Source organism: Ailuropoda melanoleuca, chromosome 1 (assembly GCF_002007445.2).
Source record: "Ailuropoda melanoleuca isolate Jingjing chromosome 1, ASM200744v2, whole genome shotgun sequence".
NCBI classification, from domain to species: Eukaryota; Metazoa; Chordata; class Mammalia; order Carnivora; family Ursidae; genus Ailuropoda; species Ailuropoda melanoleuca.
The window spans coordinates 13,186,491-13,211,131 of record NC_048218.1 but is presented as its reverse complement, the minus strand read 5'-3'; the positions used below and the strand labels follow the sequence as shown (position 1 = coordinate 13,211,131).

The 24,641-nt window shown below is 39.4% G+C and overlaps 1 protein-coding gene across 1 annotated transcript; it reads right to left on the bottom strand.

The window, feature by feature from the left end:
• Positions 1 to 3,097: 3,097 nt before the first annotated feature.
• On the bottom strand, positions 3,098 to 3,805 carry LOC100470558 (keratin-associated protein 7-1). The gene has a single exon (XM_011237334.3). It carries the CDS (start codon positions 3,755 to 3,757, stop codon positions 3,494 to 3,496), a length of 264 nt encoding a protein of 87 aa, XP_011235636.1. The 5' UTR covers positions 3,758 to 3,805; the 3' UTR covers positions 3,098 to 3,493.
• Positions 3,806 to 24,641: the final 20,836 nt, after the last annotated feature.

The window sequence follows — 24,641 nt, the reverse complement described above, 5'->3', positions numbered from 1 at the left end:
CACTGATTCCACGACTGGAGCAGAGAAGTTCAGGATGAGTCTGCAACATTCTGTTGTTGAGCCAGAAAGTAAAGAATTGATCAAATAGTGATGGGGCCATTTCCAAAGAACTTAGGAGCCTGTGTGAAGGTTTTCCCACTGTCCAAATCTGGGGCAATCTGAGCATCAAAATTAAGAATCACATTAACAGATTATAACATATTGAGTAAATTAAGAATCCACAAGCTTCTGTTGATATAAATATTGATACAAATAAATAAGCACACAAAAAACTAAATGAGGAAAAGAAAGTTCTTTCTTATGGTAGAATACCAACTAATAAATAGTAGAAGGACTTATAAAATCAGAAATTCACAAATGGATCCTAAAATTAGTGGGTCAAAACTTGAAAAACAATAAGCCACTTACATAGTGTCAGAGTATCAACACATGAATTACTAATGACAAAGGAAGGGAAGAAGCATGAAGGATGTTCTTTCACCAAGTGATCAGAATTCATACCAATCAAATTTGCATAAACAACCATCATGGGACTCCTGATAGATTGCACCAAGAAGAGCACAGCCTCACTTCTATGGCATTTCTACCAAAAATGTTTAACACAAACCTAATCACGAGGAAAGTCAGACAAACGGAAATCAAGGGACATTCTATAAAATAATCAACCAGCATCCTTCAAACTGGTTGAGGTCAAGAAAGAGAAAGACTGAGGAACTGATGCAGAGTAAAGAACAAGGGAGACATGCATGATACTGGCTCAGATCCTGCAGGGACAAGGGAAAAAATAACCACTAGAGACAAATTGTGACAATTAACTACATTTGAGTATGTACTACCGGTTAGATAACAGTATTAATATTAAATTTTCTAATTTTCATGATAATTCTGCTTTTGTTCATTTTTTTTTTAAAGATTTTACTTATTTATTTGACACAGAGACAGCCAGTGAGAGAGAGATCCAGTGAGAGAGAGACAAGCAGGGGGAGTGGGAGAGGAAGAAGCAGGCTCCCAGCAGAGGAGCCTGATGTGGGGCTCGATTCCTGAACACCGGGATCACGCCCTGAGCCGAAGGCAGACGCTTAACGACGGAGCCACCCAGGAGCCTCTATTCTGCTTTTGTTTTAAAGAAAAAGGGAATGGTACCCAAAATATATTCTGAAGTGGATTTGCCACTCTGTAAATATTATATATATTGCACACATACAGTACTGTATGTGTATTATATTACATGTAGTGATAAAGTAAGTGGGGCAAGATGCAAACATTTAATAAATCCAGGCATGCAGAACTTCCTTGTACTATCATGGCAACTTTTCTGTGAATCTGAAATTATGTCAAAATAAAAAAAAAAAAGTCTAACTGCCAAAACACAAAAATAATTATGGTTTTAGAACAATTACGCTTTAGGTAAATGTTAGCCATAATGATAGAATGTAGAATCTTATGGTTCGTAGAGATCCCAAATCATCCATTTAGTACTTGATGCCCCTGGAATTGTCCCACCGTAGGTCAGTCTACCTATGTGCTGGAGGTTTGCCAGTGAAAGCCCACTTCATCTCCAGATAGCCCCATTCTTTTTCCCTTTTGCACACCCATATCTGTCTCTATATGTAACTCTTAACTCACCTCTCTCATGGTCATGTTTATATACCCAAACTTCCCTTCTATGCAAGCTTACCACACTGTTTATGCTATGCTTATACGGACAAGGGCAAATAATAACTCCAAAGGACATTATTGGAGCAATTGAAAAAATCGGAGTATGCACTGTAATTAGGTAATAATACATCAATATTAGTTTTCTCATTTTAATAGTTATACTTTCCTTGATCTTAGGCTAAGCACCATATATATATAGCCATATATAAGTGCCATATATATATATATATGGCCCTTATCATAGACTATCTCCTATTTTAAGTCCTTGGAAGGAAATTAGTAAAGAATATCTATTTATCTTTGGATTATCATTTATAGCACATTAATTGGTATAAAATAAGAGACTATTAAGTGCTCTTTATATATTGAATAAAGTATATTTAAGTCTTCACGGCAAGGATTATGTTTTATTTGCCTCTCTGTCCCCCAAATCTTAGGACAATCTTTGGCGTTGTGTCTACTTGGTGAGTGTCTATTGAGTGAACATCTCTTGAAACCAGCCAGCTTCCCAGGCCAGTCTCTGTCTCAGGAGGTTTTTATAGTCCCAAAATTCTTAGCACAGGGCCAGAGCCCAGTAGTATTTCACGCACACGTGAAGGAACTTTATATTGGCTTATACTATATTCTGAACCCATAAAGCAGAGATTTAACAAGTCAATGAACAATTATTGAGCACCTTCTCTGAGAGAGGCAGGGGTACAATAAATACTGGATATGTGAATGAATAAGCTTTCATCCAAAGTATTTTGCTTCAATAAAGCAGAGATTTTTCAGGAGACAAGACAAGAAGCATTTCCTAAGTACAGACCACATATCATTTCAAGTGCTTTTGATGGCAACTATCATTCGAAAGAATAAAGGTTTCATTTTTAATACAGCTACATGTATAATCAGAAGTGAAGAGGATGGGAAAAATAAAACTCATCTATCAAAAAGGAAAAAAAATATTATATGATTTTAGCTGTTGGCTTCCCTTTATTGACAGAATCTTAGAAACTCCTGAAAACAAAGATTCATAACTAAATCCATTTAGTTGAAACCCTTCCAACAGCCTGTGGGGTTCAAATTTCTCCGGGGCTGAGTGTCATAAACAGCAGGGAAAAGGGGAAAGAATCAAAATGGGATTGTGTCACTAACGAAAGAAGGGAAGAAATGTTTTGAGCCTTCAACAGCTAAGAAATGTTCCTGCTTATAACCAGCATAGAGAAACACTGACAATGGCAGTGTATTTTGAATTTAATTTAGGACACTTTTAAGGCCCTTTTAAAAACTGAAATCTCAACATTAAGGGACAAAATCATTCAGCATCATCCTATCCCGGTGTACAGTCCGAACTCAAAATAAGATTTGGTTAAAGTCAGCCATTATAGGTTGAAACTGGCTGATGAATTCAAAAGCATAAAAGCAGAGTAAAATAAATAACAGGAACAAAAATATGTGTGCTGAATGAAATAGATTTATTAAGAGACTGACAGCAGAACCCCTTTCTACCCACACCCAACTGTAATACATTGATGTCAACATAGAATTTAATAACACAGGAGCAGATCAACTAGAAGAGGCGAACTACTTGCTTCACGGCTAAAATTTAGGTGCGTCGGAGAAACACATCTTGCTCTCGTTGGCTGTAGGTGGGGATCAGTTCAAGATTAGATGCCCGGATGGCTTGTTCAGCATCGGCAAAGACCAGGAGCTCAGTAAGAAGTCAGCAAGAAGACGGAAGACGGATCTCCCACGTGCAGCTGGAGGCAGGAAGACAGCCGCTGCTCTTCAGGCTGGTTGGCACACCGAGAATCGAGGGAGAGTTCTGCAGATGCCTGGAGCGGCGGGTCCATCAGTAAGTGCTGTAGCCGAAGCCAGAGTTCGAGCCCCATGGCCTGAAAAAGCTGCCGCCGTAGCAGCAGCCCCTGTTGTACAGGTTACTACCGCCAAAGCTGTAGCCCAGGGAACTGTAGCCATTGCAGCCGTAACCATAGTTCAGGGGAGAGCCCAGGGGCACGACGCAGTTCAGGGGGGTGGCTCTGAAGGACCTGTGGAAGTTGGTTCCGTAGCAAGGGTAGCCGGGGAAGTAGCTTCCGCAGCAGAAGAAACGAGTCATGGTGGCAGGAGTTGCGGAGGAATAGGATGGATAGGGAAGAGCGAGTTACCCGAGTGTGAATGCAGGTCTGCTCCTGCAGAAGGCTTTTTATACCTCCAGCTGGGGGGCATGACACAGCTGCCTAAACATCTTTCCATTAATTTGCATAAATAAGTATCTTATTTGGTAATAAAATGCGCATAAAGGAACCCACAGACTCATGGCCCACATTTTTGTTGGCTGTTCTATTTGCAAAGGAATGTGCTGTGTCTTCAAAGCCAGGGCCGTCCTTGGCTGGCAGTTGAATTCTTTTCATCAGTGCCCCATCGTTTACCTACCCTTCTGGTTGCATCATGTGAGACTCTGAATCCTCGGATGATAAACTCCTCCCAAGACACAGCTAGACTAAAAGAGCTTTGGCAACAATGTGGACACTTCTAGGAGTCTTGAAATTCTCTCCCTGTGCCATTCAAAAACATGTATATACCAACTGTTCAATAGGTGTGAGTTTCTTTTGTTACGAGAAAGTTCAAAAGTTCTTTTGTTACGAGTTCTTTTGGAACTTGGAGCTGGTGATTGCAAAACACTGTAAATGTAATGCACTGAACGCCACCGCAATATTCCCTTGAAGACGGGTTCGTTTTATTTCGTGTGAATTTCACCTCCATAATTTTGTTTTCTTTTTTAGTGTTTAGTTTTTAAAACATTGCTACGTGTATCCATGAGAACAAGTCTTTTTTACAGAGGTTGCTGCGGGGACACGAAATAATAGGAAGGCTGTGGATCATCTCCCGGTAATTTTCATGTATTTCATTTATGAGCATCTCCCTTGTTAACGCATTTTTCCCCCATGGAGAACATGCAATCTTTGTTGTAAATCATCTTGCACACCGCCAAGCTGACTTGTGGAGTGGCCACACTGGGGGTGAGTGGAATGAGGTGCAATTTCAAAGTCACGTTGGACCGTGCTTGCTTCTTACCGACTCCTAGTAAAACAAGCTTGGATGCCGTGATCCATTATGAAATGCCAGTTATATTTAAGGATGCAACACTTATTTCTGCTCACGTTTTGCCCTGTGTGAACATTTCTCATGACGAAGGTAAACCAGAAAGAATTTGAGCTCGGGAAAGCTAAGTCTATTCCAATTCAAATGTTTAGGAAATAATCTTTGTTCTATGGGTGAATGAGGGTCTGGATTCTCTGAAAGTAGAACAAGAAAATGTCATTGATAGCAACTCTTTTGGCTTATTCTCTCCTTAATGGACAATCATGGAGTCCAACAGGCAAAACTAATTATTTCAGTCAGACATCTCTCTCTCTCTCTCTTAAGATGTCACCTCTCTCAGTTTCTTTGATAGAAGAACTTTTTACATGCAACGACATGGATGGAGCTAGAGGGTATAATGCTAAGCAAAATAAGTCATCAAAGACAAATACCATATGATCTCACTCATACGTGGAATTTGAGAAACAAAACAAGTGAAAAAGGGGGGAGAAAAAAGAGAGAGAGGCAGACCAAGAAACAGCCTCCTAACTATAGAGAACGAACTGGGGAGGTGGGTGGGGGCTGGGAGAAATAGGTGATGGGGATTAAGGAGGGCACTTGTGATGAGCACTGTGTTGCGTGGAAGTGCTGAATCACTATATCGTACACCTGAAACTAACATTACACTGTATATTAACGAACTGGAATTCAAATTAAAACTTTAAAAAAGAAGAGCTTTTTACAGGTCATTTCCCATAAGTAAATGTGGTTTCTTTTATTCTACAAGCTGTGAGAGTTTATGGTTGGAGAGACTCAAAAGATAAGGTCTATTTTCCAATTCAGTTTTTAACAAAAAGAATGAATGAAAATGATGAGAAGCTGTGTCTTCAAGGGTCGAAATTATATAAACTCTACATCAGCTAATTTAGAAAATTTGAACTATGTCTGTGATGTGACTGCTCTCATTTTAATGCGACGGTTGGGTGGTTGCTGGAAAAATTGAGGATGCTCCCATCTAATGCCATTGGAACCTGTAATTTGGATCTACTGCCACCTGGTGGCGGTGGTACTTCGGCTACTCGGTCTGAGCCGCAGAACCGGACTTGCCGGGGGGGTTTCAAATAACTAGCCGGCAGAAGAAACGTCCTAAGGACTCCTTTGAAATTTGGATTTTCAGAGCAATCTTCTCCCTCTACCACCATGAGATTCTGGAAATCAATATTTTTAATGAGAATCTCAGGTGATTCTCTTGAATAAATCATCCCGATAAATTCCGAATCAGCCTTTCATGAGATTTCAAGGAATTGGTCTTTGCTTGGCTCTGTGAAATCGCCCGGAGCTGCTTATCTCCCGAGGACATGAGTGTTCGTTCAGTGCCAGTCACAAGTGGCCTGTTTCCTTTTGCTCTGGGACAGATAATTAAAGAAAAATCCTTCGTTTGTCTTTTCCATTCCCCTGTGTTCTGTTTCTTTTCTCAGGACATACCTGAATAGAAAGGGAAGTAACTGAGACGTATCCAGGCATCTTCCCAGAGGCAGAACCCACCAGAGCTGAACCATGAATTTGTTCCTCACGCCCTCCCCTTTTGCTTGTTTTCCCCAGAGAAAAATTGCCAGCCAAGTATTTGATCGTTATTTGTCTTTATTTTAAATATTAGTAGTAATCAATATTCATGGAAGGCTTACTCTGTGCTAGTTTCTGTTCTGAACACTTTACATGTATTACTTATTTATATGTTTTATCATTGTATATAGTGACAAGACTTACTATGCACTTTTCTAAGCACTTAGCAAATGTCAATTCATTTAATTTTTACAGGGATCTTATGATGTGGGTATTGTGATATTTCATAAGAACACGGAGGCCAGAGAGTTTGAATAAATTGTTCACTGTCACATGGCTAATAAGCAGAATCAAGCTCCAAAGCCATACTCTTAACTACTTTGCTGAAGTGCCTTTGATATGTCATTAATACTTGAAAGGGCTTCAGCTTATAAAGTGCCTGAGATCACTTTGTTATTTTCTTGAAGAACACATCAATAAAGAAAGGCTAGTTTTGCTGCTATAACAAACTGCCCCCAATATCAATGCTTGTTAAGATCAGAGGCTTATTTCATGCCCACAGTCCACATCCGGTTGGTGAGCGGCTTGGATAGACATCATTCTCATTCACAGACGTGAGCCCACAGAGCCTTCGTTATCTAAAATACTGCCGATAAGGGAAGAGAAAGTGGCAAATCACGTGTCAGTTCCCAAAGACCCCACCAAATGGCATGCGTTGTCTTCACATTCTTCTCATTCTGTAAAGTTCCATGGCCTCACCTGGCTTCATGGTTCCCGAAGTACAATGCTATATGCCAGAAGCAGGAAATCCACAATGCACAGAACAGCATTCATGACTTCCACAGAGAGTTTCTATTCCTTACACACACCAAAAAATTTGTAAAATATATTTTAATATTCTTTTTAAAGATTTTATTTATTTATTTGACAGAGATAGAGACAGCCAGCGAGAGAGGGAACACAAGCAGGGGGAGTGGGAGAGGAAGAAGCAGGCTCATAGCAGAGGAGCCTGATGTGGGGCTCGATCCCATAACACTGGGATCATGCCCTGAGCCGAAGGCAGATGCCTAACCGCTGTGCCATCCAGGCACCCCTGTAAAATATATTTTAATATTTTTAAACACATTTCCCACAATTTAGAAAATAAGATGAATACAGAAATAAAAAGGGGCTTTTTAAGACTAACATAATTTTGGTATCATGTAATTAAAATAGCATAGTTTACTATTTTATCTTGCTTATAAGACAGTATAATTTAAAGTAGTTCTGATACTGGGCGATTTTAAATATACAGCTTTCTGTGCAATTCATTCACCATCAATCTGCGTGGGGTCATAGATCACTTGGTACTTTTAATTTTTTCTTTCTCTTCTTTCCTCTGTATCTGACTGGCCACTTTGTAATCTAATTGAGCGGAGGTCGTCATAAATACTAGTTTTACAAAGAAAATCCCTCAATGCCAGTTGATTTGGGGAAAAAAAGAAATGAGATCTAATACCAAATTTCATTTTACTTCTTTGAATGTATATATTCAATTGAAAGAAAAGAGAAAATGAATCAACACAATAGTATCTATGAGGAAGAAATAAGAAAGAGAAGGCCTATTTGACATAGTCACTTGGATATTTAATGGGCATCTTTATCAGACAGGGACGCTTATAGACTTTCTGCTCCTGCAGGAATCATCTTTGTATAGGTTCCACCCCCACATCAAGCTGATATAAAATAATGGTGCTTGCCTCATTCCATCACCAGGCATCTCCTACCTCCCATCCAGGGACTTCACCTTTAACATCTAGGAAGGATACTGACAAGTCCACGTAGCACCCATGCATGTATAACCCAAAAGTGCAGGGGAGTCAGGGCTTCTCTTTGACCAGGAGAGATGGGAGCCAGGGGATAGAGGCTTTCCATCTGTTCTGCAAATGGACCGTCCTGAACAGTTAGGAATCTTCTTCATAAATGGTCCCAGAGAATCAAGAACAGAGTTGTATTTAGCTGAGGTCAACTCAGTAAGACATCCTGATTGGTGCTGTCCACTCTTCTCTGCTTCCTCCTCTTGCCCCTCACCCCAGTTCCCTGAGGAAGAATTGATACATAATCCCTTTATCTGAAACTGTTTTCTGGAAAACCTAGACCAGAACAGTAACTCAAAAAATTGTCTTAAATAATACCTCTTTTGAGATATAATTCACATGATAAAATTCACCCTTTTAAAGTGTGCAGCTCAGTGATTTTTATATTCACAGAGTTGTGCAACCTTTCCATTTCATGACTATCCAATTTCAGAACATTTTCATCTTTCCGTCATCCCAAAAAGAGATCTCATAACCATTAAAAGCCACTCCCCATTCACAACCACTAATCTAAGTTCTGTCTCTATGATTTACCTATTCTGGGCACGTCACTTAAATTTAATCATATAATATGTAGCCTTCTTTCTCTTCTCATGTTTTCAAGTCTCCATATTACAGCATGAATGGGCATTTCATTTCCTTTTATGGCCAAATAACATTCCATTGTAGGGATAGACCACATCTTGTTTATTCATTCATCAGTTGACAGACATTTAGGTTGTTTCCAATATTTGGCTACTATGAAAAATGCTATGATGAACATTCATGTACAAATGGTTTTAACATGTGAAAACTCGAGCTCCTAATTTTCTCCTACACACCTATTCCTTTCCTGGTCTTTCCTATCTCAAAAAATAATGTTTGTCATCTAATGGCTCAGAACAAAAGCTTAATTTCTTTCTTCATTATAATTCTTTCATCCAACCTGTCATTTCTTCTTCCAAAATACATCTCAAATGCATTCACACTTCTCCTTTCTCACCTGCTGTCACCTAGTCAAGCTGCCACCATCTCTACCCGGACTCTTGCCATAATATCCTCACCAGTTCCCCTTCTCCCACACTCACTCTCCTTCCACGGGATTTTTCCTTAAATATCAGCTAGTGGGACATTTTCAAAATAAAGTGTGCTTTACCCTCATTAAAAAGCTTTTGGTGATTTCCTATTGGTCTTAGGGAAACAAAATTCAAACTTCTCTTTTTTTTTAGATTTTATTTATTTATTTGACAGAAAGAGAGAGAGCACAAGCAGGCAGAACAGCAGGCAGAGAGAGAGGGAGAAGCAGTCTCCCCGCTGAGCAGGAAGCCGGATGCGGGACACGATCCCAGGACCTTGGGACCATGACCTGAGTTGAAGGCAGATGCTTAACCGACTGAGCCACCCAGGCACCCAAAATTCAAACTTCTCACACAGTCTGGTTCTTGTCAACCTTCCGATCTCACTTCATACTACTTTCCTCCCTTCTCGTGATCACACAAGTGGTCTCCTTCCTCACTGTGTGTCTTTCTCACTAGAACGTCCTGATAGCAGGCACTTTGTCTTACCTGTGCCTGACTAACACATAGTTGGAACTCATTAGTATATCTTAATCTCCTGAATGAAGGGATGAATGAAACTGTTGTTGGAGTTGCCATGAAAGATGAGTATGATATGAACAGGTGGAGGCTAAAAGGCATTTAGGAAGAAGGACTCTCATTGGCAAAGGCAGAGCGGGAGTGTCTGGGTTTGTCTGGGGATCACTGAGCTGATCCATTCAAATGGAGGACTGCACTGTGTAGGGAAGTTAAGGAGAAAATTCTGGTAAATGAGTGCCAGAGTTAGAGAAGGGATAGCCTTACATGCATGACAGGTGTGGAGGTAGATAAAAGAGCAGTTACTAAAGGATTTAATAGAGGAAATGATGTAATTAGGGCTGCCTTCGTGTGAATGATAGGTTGCAGGAGAGAGCAATGGAGGGAGGGACACCTATTCGTATTCCACTGAATTGTTTAATTCAAAGAATAATTGAGAATCTGAATTAAGCTAGTGGCAATAAAAATGGGGATAAGAAGACAGACTTGAGTGACATTGTAGAGGAAAACTGTATAGGACTTAGTTAGCAATGAATAAGATGTCGCTATGAAGGAAAGAAAGAAACCCAAAGGCTCACTCCTAGCACAGGGCGAATGCACTTTGAGTAATGGCAATAGGGAATTTAGGGGGAGGGTGCTGATTTTGAGGGGTTCCTTGTGCCAAGGAAGTTATATAGGCATATCTCGGAGATACTGCAGTTTCAGTTCCAGACCTCCACGATACAGTGGATATCCCAGTAAGGTGAGTCAAATGAATTTTTTGGTTTCCCAGTGCATATAAATATTATGTTTATACTCTACCGCAGTTCTGTTAAGTGTTAAATAGCATTTTGCCTACAAAAACAATGTACACACCTTAATTCAAAAATATTTTATTGCTAAAAAATGCTAACCATCATCTGAGCTTTCCACGAGTTGTAATCACTGATCACAAACAAATGTAACGATAATGAAAAAGTTTGAAATGTTGTGAGAATTAACAAAATGTGGTACAGGGACACAAAGTGAGGAAATGCTGTTGGAAAATTGGGGCTGATAGATTCGCTCGACACAAAGCTGCCACCAACCTTCAATGTATAAAAAACACAACATCCGTGGAGTGCAATAAAGTGAGGCATGCCTGTAATTAAATGTTAAAAATAAACAGGAACAGCTTAGAAGAAAATAAACAGGAACAGTTTAGAAGAAAAAAAGCTGGATGGAACTATTGGGCCTTCATCTCCTGAAGGTAATAGTACAAAGATCATTGGTAAATAAGATCCACCAGATAAAAGAGAAAGACTGAGAATAGAACGTTGGGAACTCCTGCTTCTAAGAGGATGAGGAGCAAGGGAACTCAGAGATGTTAGTAAACAAGACCCAGAGAGTAGCAGGGGAGTCATGTTCATAAAGCTAACAGGCACTGTAACAAGTGGGAGAGTTTGTGGGGCAAAGTCAACGGCACCTGACACCATCATAGTCAAGGATGATGAGGATTGAGACCACGTCATTGAATCTGGCAAAAATGGTTATTAATGACCTTTGAGGAAAAGCATGCAGTAAAAGAGAGGGGGACAATCTGCACTGTAAGTGATTAAGACTGGCAACACTCATTTTATTTTTTCGTATTTTATCTTTTTTTTAGAGAGAGAGAGAGCGCACTCGTGCAAGGGGGGAGGGGCAGAGAGAGAGGAAGAGAGAGAAACTTAAGTAGGCTCCAAGCTCAGCACGGAGCCTCGAACGGGGCAGGCTCGATCCCATGCCCCTGAGATCATGACCTAAGCCAAAATCAATAGCTGGACGTTTAACCAACTGAGGCACCCAGGCGCTACCCTGGCAGCACTAATTTTAGGAAGAACGAATAAATGTAGACCACCCTTCACAAGTGATTATCAAGGCAGGTAAGAAAAATGATGAGAAAAGATAGCTCAAACGGTAGAAGGATCAAGCAGTAGTTCTGTTATTTGTTGGGTTTTTTATATATAAAATGTAAGAAATCTGAATGTTAGAAACAGTCCAACTCCTGCATTTTTAAAATTTATTTTTTTAAAGATTTTATTTATTTATTTGAGAGAGAGAAAGAGTGAGAGAAGGAACAGAGGGAGAGGGGGAAGCAGACTCTCTGTGAGCAGGGAGCCCAAAGTGGGGTTCCATCCTGGGACCCTGGGATCATGACCTGAGCCAAAGGCAATTGCTTAACCAACTGAACCACCCAGGCGCCCAGTCCAGCTCCTGCATTTTATACTTGAGGAAAGTGAGTGTCAGGAAAGAAAGCGATATACCTATGTTGCATTGTCAGTGTTGATTTGAGCCTAAAATCAAAATGTCTTTGTCCTTATCCATTACAGACTTGAATCCAACCAATTTCTCAGAAAAATAATTTGTTCCTTTTCTGCACCTTACCTCTTATGGTGGGCAGATCTAAGATGGCCGCCATGACCCCTCTCTCTTGATATTCACACTTTTAAGAAATACTTCTCCTGAGTGTGTGTGGGACCTGGGACTTGCATAGAATAGAATGGATAGGGTATGATAAATTTATAGAGTATAATGAATAGAATGGATAGAATATGATGTCATGTAATCATGGTGACAGGACCTCACTTCTGTGGTTATATTACAAAAGTCTATAACATCCATCTTGCTGAAAGACTCTCTCCCTTGCTGGTTTGGAGAAAGCTAGTTCCATGTTGCAGAGACCCACATGGCAGGAAACTGGAGTCAGCATCCAGCCAGCAGCCAACAAAAGAATCTAAGGCCCCCAGTCCAATGGCTGCAAGGAATCGAATTCTAGCAGCAACCATGTGACCTTGGAAGTGGATCCTTCTCTAATCAAGCCTTGGGATGAGACTGCGACCCCAGCAGATACCCTAGTTGCAGCTTTCAGACGGGACCCTGAAACACAGAACTGGCAATCTATGCCCACAGTCCTGACCCAGAGAAACTGGGGTGCTGAACTAACAGGGTGCTGTTGCCAATCGCTGCTTGTGGTGATATTGTCACACAGCAAGAGAACACTAATAGGCATTTCGTCCACACACAGGCACACAGATCCAGCCTGTCACTGATCCAATAGTCTCTGAAATGTATGCAGATCAGTTCACATTTCTCCATAACCAGCCACCAACGGGCATTCTCCTTTTGCTCTTTACTCACTGCTTCACACTTGGGGTGAGTTACTCTTCTGTGCACTGCTTGGCACAAGGAAGAAAGGGCACAGTCCAGCTCACCCATTTGTTCCTAAATAACTGTCTTCCTCAGCCATGCACCAGGTTATCAAAATTGCTCCCGCCTGTCTCAGCAGTCCAGCACACAGCTAACCCTGAGCACTTTTTCTCTTTAAAGAATTCCATATTTCTGCTCTCCTCTGATGGCAATCTTTTTATTTTTCCAGGATTGTTATGATTTGTCCTTTCTTAAAAAAAATATCTTTCTGGGGCACCTGGGTGGCTCAGTCAGTTAAGCATCTGACTCTTGACCTTGGCTCAGATCATGATCTCAGAGTTATGAGATCGAGCCCCATGTTGGGTTCTGTGCTGAGCATGAAGTCCACTTAAGATTCTCTCTCTCTCCCTCTCCCTCTGCCCCTCCCGAGCTCACACACACACACACACACACACTCTATCACTCTCTCTCTCTAAAAAAATAAAAAAATAAAAATCCTTTCTGTCATTTCTAGGGATATGGAGGAGTAGGAGGTAGGCATCTGTGTGTAGTCTGTCATTTTGATACAAAACCCCTTCCAGAATAATTTTTACTATATTATGCTGCCTCCCCCCAAATCCACTTAGACATCTTTCTTGGAACTAAATTCTGGCAGGGATTTTTTGTAAGAGCTCCTGCAAGTGCTATGCAACCACCACAAAGTATATTTAAGAAGAATATTTAATGGCATTGCCAAATCCTCACACTACAATGATAAGTAATAAGACAGTATGAAAACTGTATATTGAGTTTTCCTCCTCCTTGAAACAAAATTTTAAGCCATGTGATGTACTCAAGAATATCCACAAGACAATAGAAGTGGGGCTGAGAACAGACCTTGGGAAAGCCCTAAAAGACTGAGAGGAGAAGTAGAGAGAGGGAAAGCTGATGCGGAGAGGGGTGGGTAGGTGGGGGAGCTAAATAAGACTGTGGAAATCTTGGAAGGCTTCCTGGAGTAGGATACCAGTGAGCTTATTCTTAAGGAACTAGAAGGGAGCCTGAGGAGAAGGGACCCAAGAGAACTGAGCAAGGGAACAACAGATCAAGCAATCAGTGGAGGAAAAAGGAACATGAGAAAAGTGATCCAAATATTAAGCGTTGAGAAACTGGTATCACAGAGCCTGGCCCACAAAAGGACCCAGTAGCAATTTTTTTTAAGATTTTATTTATTTATTTGACAGAGAGAGAGAGACAGCCAGTGAGAGAGGGAACACAAGCAGGGGGAGTGGGAGAGGAAGAAGCAGGCTCCCAGCAAAGCAGGGAGCCCGATACGGGGCTTGATCCCAGGACTCCAGGATCACACCCTGAGCCAAAGGCAGACGCTTATTGACAGAGCCACCCAGGCGCCCCCAATAGCAATTTTTAAAATACATTAATAAACTGGTGCTAATTGACTAGAAAAGCAAAAACAAAACAAAACAAAACCAAAAAAAACCACCAAAAAACAAAAAACTGTTCTGAGTATAATCAATATTGTAGCATTTTGATAGTAGCCAAAGAGGTGATGCATTTAAAATACATTAATAAACTGGTGCTAATTGACTAGAAAAGTAAAAAAAAAAAAAAAAAAAAAACCCACCAAAAAACAAAAAGCTGTTCTGAGTATAATCAATATTGTAGCATTTTGATAGCAGCCAAACAGGTGATGCTGATGCTGAACTCTCTAGGAGCTTGTCCTAAAGCGTGCTGCCCTCTTCAGACAGAGCCATCATCCTGGACCCCACTCAGAGGAGCCAAGGCATTGGGCAGCCTCCAGGAGACGTGCTGCATGCACCAGTCATCTAACTTTGAACCAGCCCTGATCTCCTCCTTGTCCCAGTATCTCCGTAAGCATCATATAGACTGTAGTGTGAGAAAGTGTTAGCTCCCCAAAAGCAATCTGTAAATCCTTACTAAATACCTTTAATTTAACTCAGCTGGGTTTCTGAGTCCCTATTCCACCTGTCAGATGAGAGATTGTCCTAGAACAATTATCCTGATGTTGCCTCTTGCTATCCCCCTTCCTGTTTTTCTCCCTTCCTCAGTTAGTGAACAACATAGCATGGGCTTTAGACAGGAACTGAAAGATACCTGCTGGCTCATTTAGTCTAAGAATACCCAATTTTCCTGGTTTCCCAAGAAGAGAAACAAGCTGATTTAAAAAACAACACCAAAAGGGCACCTGGCTGACTCAGTCAGTAGAGCATGTGACTCGATCTCTGGGTTGTGAGTTTGAGCCCCACTTTGGGCATAGATATTACTTTAAAAATAAAAATTAAAAAACAGCAACAAGTTCCTAAATGTCATAAACATTTGGAACTAAATTCTGGCAGGCTCTAGACTACCTTGCAGTGATTAGTCTTGTGACTCTTCATTCTTTCGTAGAACACTCTTGTCGGTGTGCACAACTATATCAAAACTGTAAGAACTTTCTTACACCAGGCTTGACACCCTCCATAAAATTGAAGCTTGACAGAAAAATTTGTAGACACCTTCAAAACCAGCAGTGAATAAGTAAAGACGTATTCTAAAGAATCATAAAAAGATTAAAAAAAGTTTTGGTCCTATGATTCAAAAGAAAACTAATCATTAAATGTATTCATACAGTAAATAAATATTGATTCAGCATTCTTTATGTACAAAGTACTTTCCTAGTCACTGTTGAGAATATCAAGGTTAAAGGTACAGTGACAGTCTCAAAGAAATTTGTGAATGGGGGGCGCGGGTTGGGGAATGAAGGAGATAGATCAAAATTGTGTTAATATGTGAGAGCATATTAACCATTAGAAAGAAAATTCACTGGCCTGGGTTGAACATGGGGTAGATGAAAGTCAGATTAGAGACTTGAGATTCATGAAAACAGTTTGCAGAAGGGGTAGTGAAGGAGGGCATGATGACAACCATGATATAAATAAAAACAAAATATCACTTCTGTAAGATAGAGAATCACAAGTAGCAAGTCCAGTTATGAACAATGAAAAACTCTATCTCTGAAGTGACGCTAATAGTTGGATTAATGAACCCAGAGAGGAACAAAGATTAATATGAAGCCTGAAGAACCAAGCTGCCTTCCCGGGTCTAACAGAGAACTGAGACATCTCCTCACCAATAAAACCATACTTACTTTTGACTAGTCCCAGGCAAGTCGCCCAAATGTTTTTGAGATATAGGCTGTTTTCATCTTTTCTTTGCTGAGTACTCTTTCATGGCATAGATAGAAAATGGAACTATTCCTACACAAAGAGTCTGAGCACTGGATTAATATATTAAAACCTTTGGAGACATCTTCAAAAACCTATAAAATTCAGATTATTCGCTTAAGCAAGGAAGCAGAAATGCTTCATATCACTGTTTCATTGGGCCGGGAGAAAGGTAAAGGTAGAAGTAAAAACAAAACAAAACAGAACAAAACAAAAAAACCTAAAATTGTGATCATTTGTCAAGACAAAGGCCTGGATTTTCTAATTTCTTTTTTTTTTTAATTAATTAATTTATTTATTTATTTGAGAGAAAGAGAAAGTGAGAGCGGGGGAGGGGCAGGGAGCGGGAGAGAGAATCTGAAGCAGACTCCCCACTGAGCAAGGAGCCTGACACGGAGCTCATCTCATGACCCCAAGATCATGACCTGAGCTGAAACCAAGGGTCAGATGCTTAACTGACTGAGCCACTGAGGCGGCCCTAGATTTTCTAATTTCTAATAATTACACCTTTCGTTCTGAACACAACACCTGCTGCTGTGTTTGGAGCAGGGGTAGAGTTCCCATAGACTCAAGAAGTCTGTTCTGACAGACTCATTGTTACTAATATTAAAATGGGCACCAATAATAATAACAAAAATGATTATTTATTGAACACAATATGTCTGGCACTCCTCTCAGTGGTTGGCAAGCATTATTTCTTCTGATCCTCACAAAATCCCTGGGAGGTACTTCCTATTATTATTCCCACAATGCAGGTGAGGACATTAAGGATCACAGAGGTGAAATACTTTGCCCAGGGTCCCATAGTTCTTAAGTATCAGAGCCAGAAGTTGAACCCAAGTAGTCTGAGGGAATGATAAAAAGGGAGAAATCTAAAAATAAGCGAGAGTCTAAAAAATCATATTTTAGAACAAAATCAAGGTTAAAATTTTAGTGGGTCATGTGAATCTGTATTTTGTATTATGACTTTATTGTACTTCTTAGCAGTAAACAGTGGTTTAGAAAGAAGGAATAGAGGGTAGGGATTGGTGGATCCCCTAAGTCTGAATTCTAATGACAAAGAAAGGAGTTAAGGATGGCAAGAGATGCTGGGCTACCTCAAAAAGCCTAATTAAATTGAAACAAAGCAGATGAACATAGGGGAAGGGAAGGAAAAATAAAATAAGATGAAAATGGAAAGGGACACAAACCATAAGAGATACTGAACTCTAGGAAACAAATTGAAGGTTGTTGGAGGGAAGGTGGGTAGGGAGAGGGGGGAATTGGGTGATGGGCATTAAGGAGGGCACTTGATATAATGAGCATCGGGTGTTATATGCAACTGATGAATCACTAAATTCTACCTCTGAAACTAATAAAAAAAAAGCCTAATTAAATTGGGAAACAATGGTATCTAGGTAAAACTGATTTGACAGGTAAATATGTAGGGAAGAGGAAAATAGCCTTCTTTCATGGTGCAACTTTCATAGCAGAAGTACTTGCTTAATATTGTGAACGACTAATAATGTCATCATCGGGAAAGCAAAATAGCACAATTCTCATGGAGGATGATTTGGTATTCCTTAGCAGAATTTCACATGCATTAACTTTTTGACTCAGAGATTTCCTTCTAAGCATCGATTTCAATGATGTAATGACAACAATTAGAAATGATATATGCACAAAGCTATTCATTGCATCATTATTTGTAAAGGTAAAATATTGGAAACAACCTACATACCTACCCATAGTAGGCTGCTTGATAAACTATGCTTCGTCTGTATAATTTGAAAGTAGGCAACTGGAATTATATCCAAAATTTACTGAACAAAAGATCAGTGCAGAGTATTGGCATTATGCCGCATCTGGGGTAAGAAATGGGGATTTACAGGGATTTATCCATATTTGCTTATAATTTTTTAAAAGAAACAGCAGAAACAAATAGAAAACATAAAAAGTTACCAATAGGGACAAGGAGAATAGGATACAGAGGATAGACTATACCTCATTTTATAGTTTTGACTTTGAAATCATGCAACTGTTTTAATAAATTTTAAAAAGAAAATCAAAAGAAAAAACAATCTGAAAATTGAAAACAATGTGAAAGAAATGAATCCAACTAAATGTCAGGTGGGTGGTGTAACAATTATTTCAAGTGACTCTAACATACAGATTTTTGGCTTTGAATCCCTAGAAGTATAATATCTTAAAATGAGAAGAAATATAGAGTCCTTAAACTATATTCAACAATCTTGTTAGTAGCAATATTTGTTTTGTTATTTTGAAGCTATTATATTATAAGACTATAACAGGGTATCTGGGTGGCTCAGTCGGTTAAGCATCCAACTCTTGATTTCAGGTCAGGTCATAATCTCAGGGTTGTGAGATCAAGCCCCACATCAGGCTCCACGCTGAGTATGAAGCCCACTTAAGCTTCTCTCTCTCCCTCTCCCCCTTCTCCTCTCCCCCCTCAAATAAATTTTAAAAATCTTTTTTTTTAAGAACATAAATTTAAAAACTAAGATTTTCAGCTTAGGAAGAGGAAAAAAGCTTACAAACCAAAGAAATTAAATAAAACCCCTTAAATTTAAATTAGAGATATCAGAAAGAAATTCATTACTTATTTTTCTCTTTAAAAAATATTTCCTGGCTCTGTCTACTAAAAATATCTACATTGATAACTCAGTAGCAATGAGGATGCTTGGCATCCAGATTGTGTGTTCTTAGCACAATTTTGTATCAAAAAGAAAGAAATTCTAAGGGAAATGACATTCCAGGTCCAGAGCAGGAAATGTACAAAATGAGCCTGAGACATCAGTCCCACAGGGATGCAATGGGAAGGAAAGGAGAGTGGAGGGGAAAGGAAAAAAGGAACACTCAAACCAAACCTCTAAATCAGGTTTTTCAGCTTTGGCACTATTGACATTTGGGGCCCAATTATTCTTTGTGTGGAGGCTGTCTTGTGCTTTGCAGGGTGTTTATTTAGAAGCATTCTTGGCCCCTACTTCCTAGATGCCAGTAGCACCCCTTTCTCCAAGTTATGATGATCCAAACTGTCTCCAGACATGACCTAAGGTCCCAGAAGAGTCTAAATCATCCCAGTTTAGAACCACTACTTTAGATCTAAATACATGTTAGAGTAAATACAGGATGCAAAGGACCAAATTAAATGAAACACACAAGGAAATAATCAACCAAATCCAAAATGGCTTGTCACCATGCTTCTTCCCATCAACAACAGATCTCTTTTGCCATCTGACTGGTTAGTGATCCAGGATCTGAACTTGAGGATCCGTTTCCTAGTGTTACTCCAGAAGCAATAGATGAGATAAAGTGTGAGTACAAGTTGTTCATTTGGGAAATGCAGCTAATATTGGTAGGAAGCAGGGAAGGGATACAGAGAAGGGAAGTAAGCCAGGAAAGGGAACACTGATAAGCCACTCTCACACCAGTTCGTCGAGACACACCAACTTCCTTGTATCATTGATTATGATACGGTGCCGCCATGTTGGTTCGTTGGAGCTCCCTCCCAACCTGCTCCATGCAAAAGCTAAACATTCCCCACAACTCCAGGAGAAAGCACTCAGGCACAGAGATTACAGACACTGACAGTTGGCAACATGCTGGAGAGAGATAAGAGAACATCTGCTACTTAAAGTAAAATGATTCTTGAAATTTGTTTTAAAATACTTAAGCAAAGAAAAAGTGAGGGAAGATAAGCAATACAATATAGGCAAGTGTTGATCATTGTTGAAGCTATGATGGGTACAAGAGTTCAAGAGTGTTTGTATTATTAGTCCTTCTAGTTTTGTGTAAGTTTTAAAGTTTTCATAATAAAATTTAATAAAAATAATAGCACTACCTACTGTTATATTTTATTCATTATTACAAGAACCCGCTGACTTCTGAGAGTTCCATCTCTTCTCTTTCATTTGCCTTAAGTGTTGAGACTTCACAAATATTCATTAGGTTATTCCCCTCACCATTAATAAAGTAACAGATGAAAATTACATAATTCTACATTTTTGTGCTACACATAGGATTTGAATCTGATTGAAACAAGTACTTTTATTCTGACTCCACCTAAATATATAACTCCTATTAAAATATTTAAGCTAAGAGAAACATAGATGAAGGGAATGTACTAAAAAAAAAAAGGAGAGAGGTACATTTATTTCTATTTATAAGGCAGAAGAGGAAAACAACAAACATTTCAGAAAGAAATTTAGAGTATCAGGCGCCAAAAGGAGAACTCTGTAATTCATTAATGATTTTTAATATCCATAGGTTCTCTGAAAAATGGAGGCAACATGGCATCCTGCACTATAAAAGCACTTGGACCCTTGTGTCAATGACTAGGGACCCCTTCTGAGGGGTATTTTGTACGAAGTGTGAGAAATTAAGATCAGAAGCTTACTATTCAATGGAAGATCGTACTTCCTTAACATATGTTGGCTTCTACCAATGAATGATGAACCCTCTGAGAAATTTAAAAGTTAAACAAAATTTTTTTACAATGGTTTTATTTCACAAATAAGTGAATAAAAGTTTAATTTAATGAACAGTCCTCCAGAGTCAGTTATCATAGCCCCTGAATTATAGAAACCTGCCTTGCACATTAAAATGTTCACTACCCTTAGTGAAAAATTGAGCAAGAACTTACATAGGCATAATAGTGTGACATGGTATGTTCTAACACTTAAATAAAGGGGAAAGATTTTTCATTTAACTCTCTAATATCCCCAGAAACAGTCTTCTGGATGTTATCTCTTAGTAGAAAAACTGATTAAGCAGTTTGACAACAGTTAATAGGTTATACTTTTTATATATTTGGCATGCACTGTTCAAGTCATTTATTAACTTTTGAAATACTATTCTATTCTAAGAAATACTGCAGTCTTATCCTTTTATTTGTTTTCAAGGGAATATGAAACTTCTGAAACAACTTTCCAAGTAAATGATTGAACTTCAAGGAGATATTAATAAATGAACCATCACATCTGTTCAAACAGGAAGCCAAAATTTGTGAGCTCTAAATCAGTTTGTAAGAAAAAAAGAAAAAAAGAAAAAATCTTTCTTCTTCACATTTGGTGAAGAAATATCAAATACCAAGGTGAGAAATAATTGAAAATTTTATGTATTTCCTGCAATTTTACAATGGCTTCTAATATCTCTGCCTCCAGACTCTTTCCTCTTCCTACCCATCTTTCATTTATACAAATATGTCTTCATAAAGCCCCACATCATTATGTTATTTGCAGGTTCAACAGCTATAATTGGTTCCCCATCAGAATTCCTCCCAGCCAGATTTTCCAAGCAAATCATCCGCTATCCCTCTTCTTTCCTGTACACCAGGCAATCAGAATTGTTACCATTTCCATATGTGCATTGCTGATTCCCACTGACCCTGCTTACTGGAAGCCCCCTTCTTTAAACTCATCCCTGCCTTTGAGATACCCCCACTCAAATCATAATTCACTTAACTACTACTTCTAAGAAAGTCACCTGACAAGCCCATCAGAACTGATTTTGCCAAGCTCTTTGGACCACTGTTAAAACAAATATACCTCTTCTCTCTCTTTGTTTGTTTGTTTGTTTTGTTTTAAGTAAGCTCCATGCCCAGCATGGAGCCCAACACAGGGCTTGAACTCACAATCCTGAGATCCAGACCTTAGCCAAGATCAAGTGTTGGTCGCTTAACCGACTGAGCCACCCAGACACCCTTCTTCTGTTTTTTCTTTACCTGAATTAGACTATGAGCTCCTTAAAGGAAGGATTGCAGACTTTTTGCTTGGACCCACCCAGTTGTGGGTTTGCCAAGTTCCAATGAAAGGGGGCTATATAACAGGAAAAAAATTAAAAATGAAAAACAAACCCACCCACCCTCTCTAGCTGAACTCTCTAAAAGTAAATACCTCTGAATGATTGCAGCTTTGCTCACTGGCTGAGGCATGTGGGTGAAACTTTGGGAAAATGAGAGGATTGTGAATTAACTTACCTAACAACAGGGAGGACAGGAGGGACAGTGAAAGAGAGCTCTCAGAGGGAAGGAAGAAAGCTGGAGCAATTGTGCCTGACGAAAAAAGCAAGGATGAAGTGGAGGAGAAGGGTGCAGGGTAAGGGGTGAAAAGACAAAAACATTGGCAATGAGAAGACATCAAGTGACAATTCTAAGGGCAATGGAAGCTTGGAGAAGGACAGAATGATGACAAGAGGGATTTGGGGAATTGCAAGGTGTCCAATATAACCCCCCCCCTTTTTATTCTCCATCAAATGCCTTGACATTGAAATTTGTGATAATGAGACATCTTGCAAAACTTTGGCATTAGGTCAGCGCTGGTGAGAACATAGCAGATACAAGGGAGTCCAGTTACAATGTGTTTCGGTTCAATCAGAATCACACTGTGTCTCCATGAGTATATCACTGGTTGGTTTGAGTACACATGCTGACTCTGCAAAAACTATGTTTTAGATATTGTTTCACTCATTCCTTACTATTAATGTCATTATAAGATTCCTATATAAAATGAAACTCATCATGTATCATCAAAGAAAAACAGTACCTTAACTACAGGAATGAATTAATATTTGCCATCCTGTTCCATCTAACATTCAGAATCCTAAGCAGCAGAATTGGGTTTGGACGGGGTCTAGTTCTATTTGGGTGGGCTGTACTTTACCCTAGCAAAGGTCATTATTTTTTGACTCACTAAGGAATAAATAAATGAATAAAGCAAACTTGTCTGTCTCGAGTGAGAACCATTACTGAGCTTAACAGAAGTTTAAGTCAGTGAGGTTTTTTCATTACTATATTAATAAATTTATGTTTTGTCTTCTAAGAAAACCCCAAGACACTGTGGGTCCCACACAGCCAACTCTTTTTAATACTTACCACTTTAATCTAAAATTGCATCTCTCCTTCTTCATAACATTTCCATTCTTTTAGGGCCAGTTACATATGAACAGCAGGATGTGGGATTTGGGGAATAGGCAAAAGACTCTAAATAAATCAATTATATTAAATTAATTTATATGACCATCAATCTTTAATTAGTTAAATTTCAGTCAGGAAGGGAAGAATTTGACTGGGTGAAATTTTCATTTCAAAGGACCTTTAAGAGTGCTGTAAATCACTTCCTAGGTACTATTCCCTCCACAGTTGAGTTGACTCTGGACATGGCCTTGTGGGAGAGAAACCTGCAATATTCTTCATTCTCGTGCATGCCCGGCTTGCAGCAGAAACTGAATTAGTCTGGTCAAAAACTTGGCTAATGAAGAATGCTGACATTCAAAATAGCACACTTGCTTCTACGCTTTCAAGATTAAAAATCTTGAGGCTGAGATAATAAATCCAAGATTTCACCAAACAGAGTTGAGGGTTAATATGCACCATCCCATTTTAGCAAAGGCTTGGACATTTATATAAAGTATATACTTTCAACATACTGCTCATTATTGTCATCTAAGAGTAAACGCTTTGAAGAAAATAGATATGAAAATGATTCCTTGAGTTGCGTGCAATCGGCAGGCCCAAGGTACACCACTCGAAACAATTTAAGTGAAAAGATGTGACCACCACAGTGGCTTTACCATTTGTGACTATTTATTAGAAAACAGAAACCGAAAATCCTTACCTCCTTTAAACAGAGCAAACGGAGAAAGCAGATAAACAGGCGCCTCTGAAAATTTCCAGAAGTTCGTCCTTGGTGACTCAATATTAGAGATAATTTCTGGATAAAGACAAGCTGGATTCTAAAGAACTATGAATGCAGCTAATGTGCTGACACCAACCATTAACTAAAAATTGATCTTTGAAACTGAGCCAGTTTGGAAAATGCTGTTGCAGAGAACACACAGCCAAACGTGCTAGCGCGTCAAAGAAGCACCTCGTGTGTGACCTGGGACTCAAGGTCACCAGAACCTACTGTAGCCCAGCAATACCCAGGCCCCACGCACAGCAGCTAACATGGCCAGCCCACCGATGACATTACTAATGGATTGATGAATTCAAATCCATGTTTCAGAGGGGTCACAGTGGCAGAAGGAAAAGCACAGGGTCAGACCTGGTTGAGCAGGGGTCAAAGTCTCCCTCAATCAGACGCTAACTAGCCACTGTGTGATCATCTCTAATGTGAAAATGTTAACGCTTCAATGAGATGATGGGAATGAACTATGTCTCACAAGTAGTTAAGCAAAATGTGTTGTTGTCAACTACTCATAACGCAGTACTCCTACAACTAAGAGTGAGTTCTATAACCCAATGGGTAGAATTTCATTTGTGTTATGTATTTAAACCTCAAGGACAAAAAAAAAAAAAATCCCATATTCAAGGTTCTAGAAAGTAAGATAAGGCATAACCTGAAGAGTCATCATCTGATAAATGTTCATCATATTAAACTAGATATAAATTATCCAAAGTTAAGAATTCTAAACTTTATAACCATAAAATCTGGTAAAGTTTGACCAGTGAGTAAAATTTTAATAATATTCTTAGTAGGGGCGCCTGGGTGGCACGGCAGTTAAGCGTCTGCCTTCCGCTCAGGGCGTGATCCCAGTGTTATGGGATCGAGCCCCACATCAGGCTCCTC

Coding starts and splice junctions, on each gene's coding strand:
- LOC100470558 (XM_011237334.3), bottom strand. CDS start 3,757: ATGACTCGTTTCTTCTGCTGCGGAAGCTACTTCCCCGGCTACCCTTGC.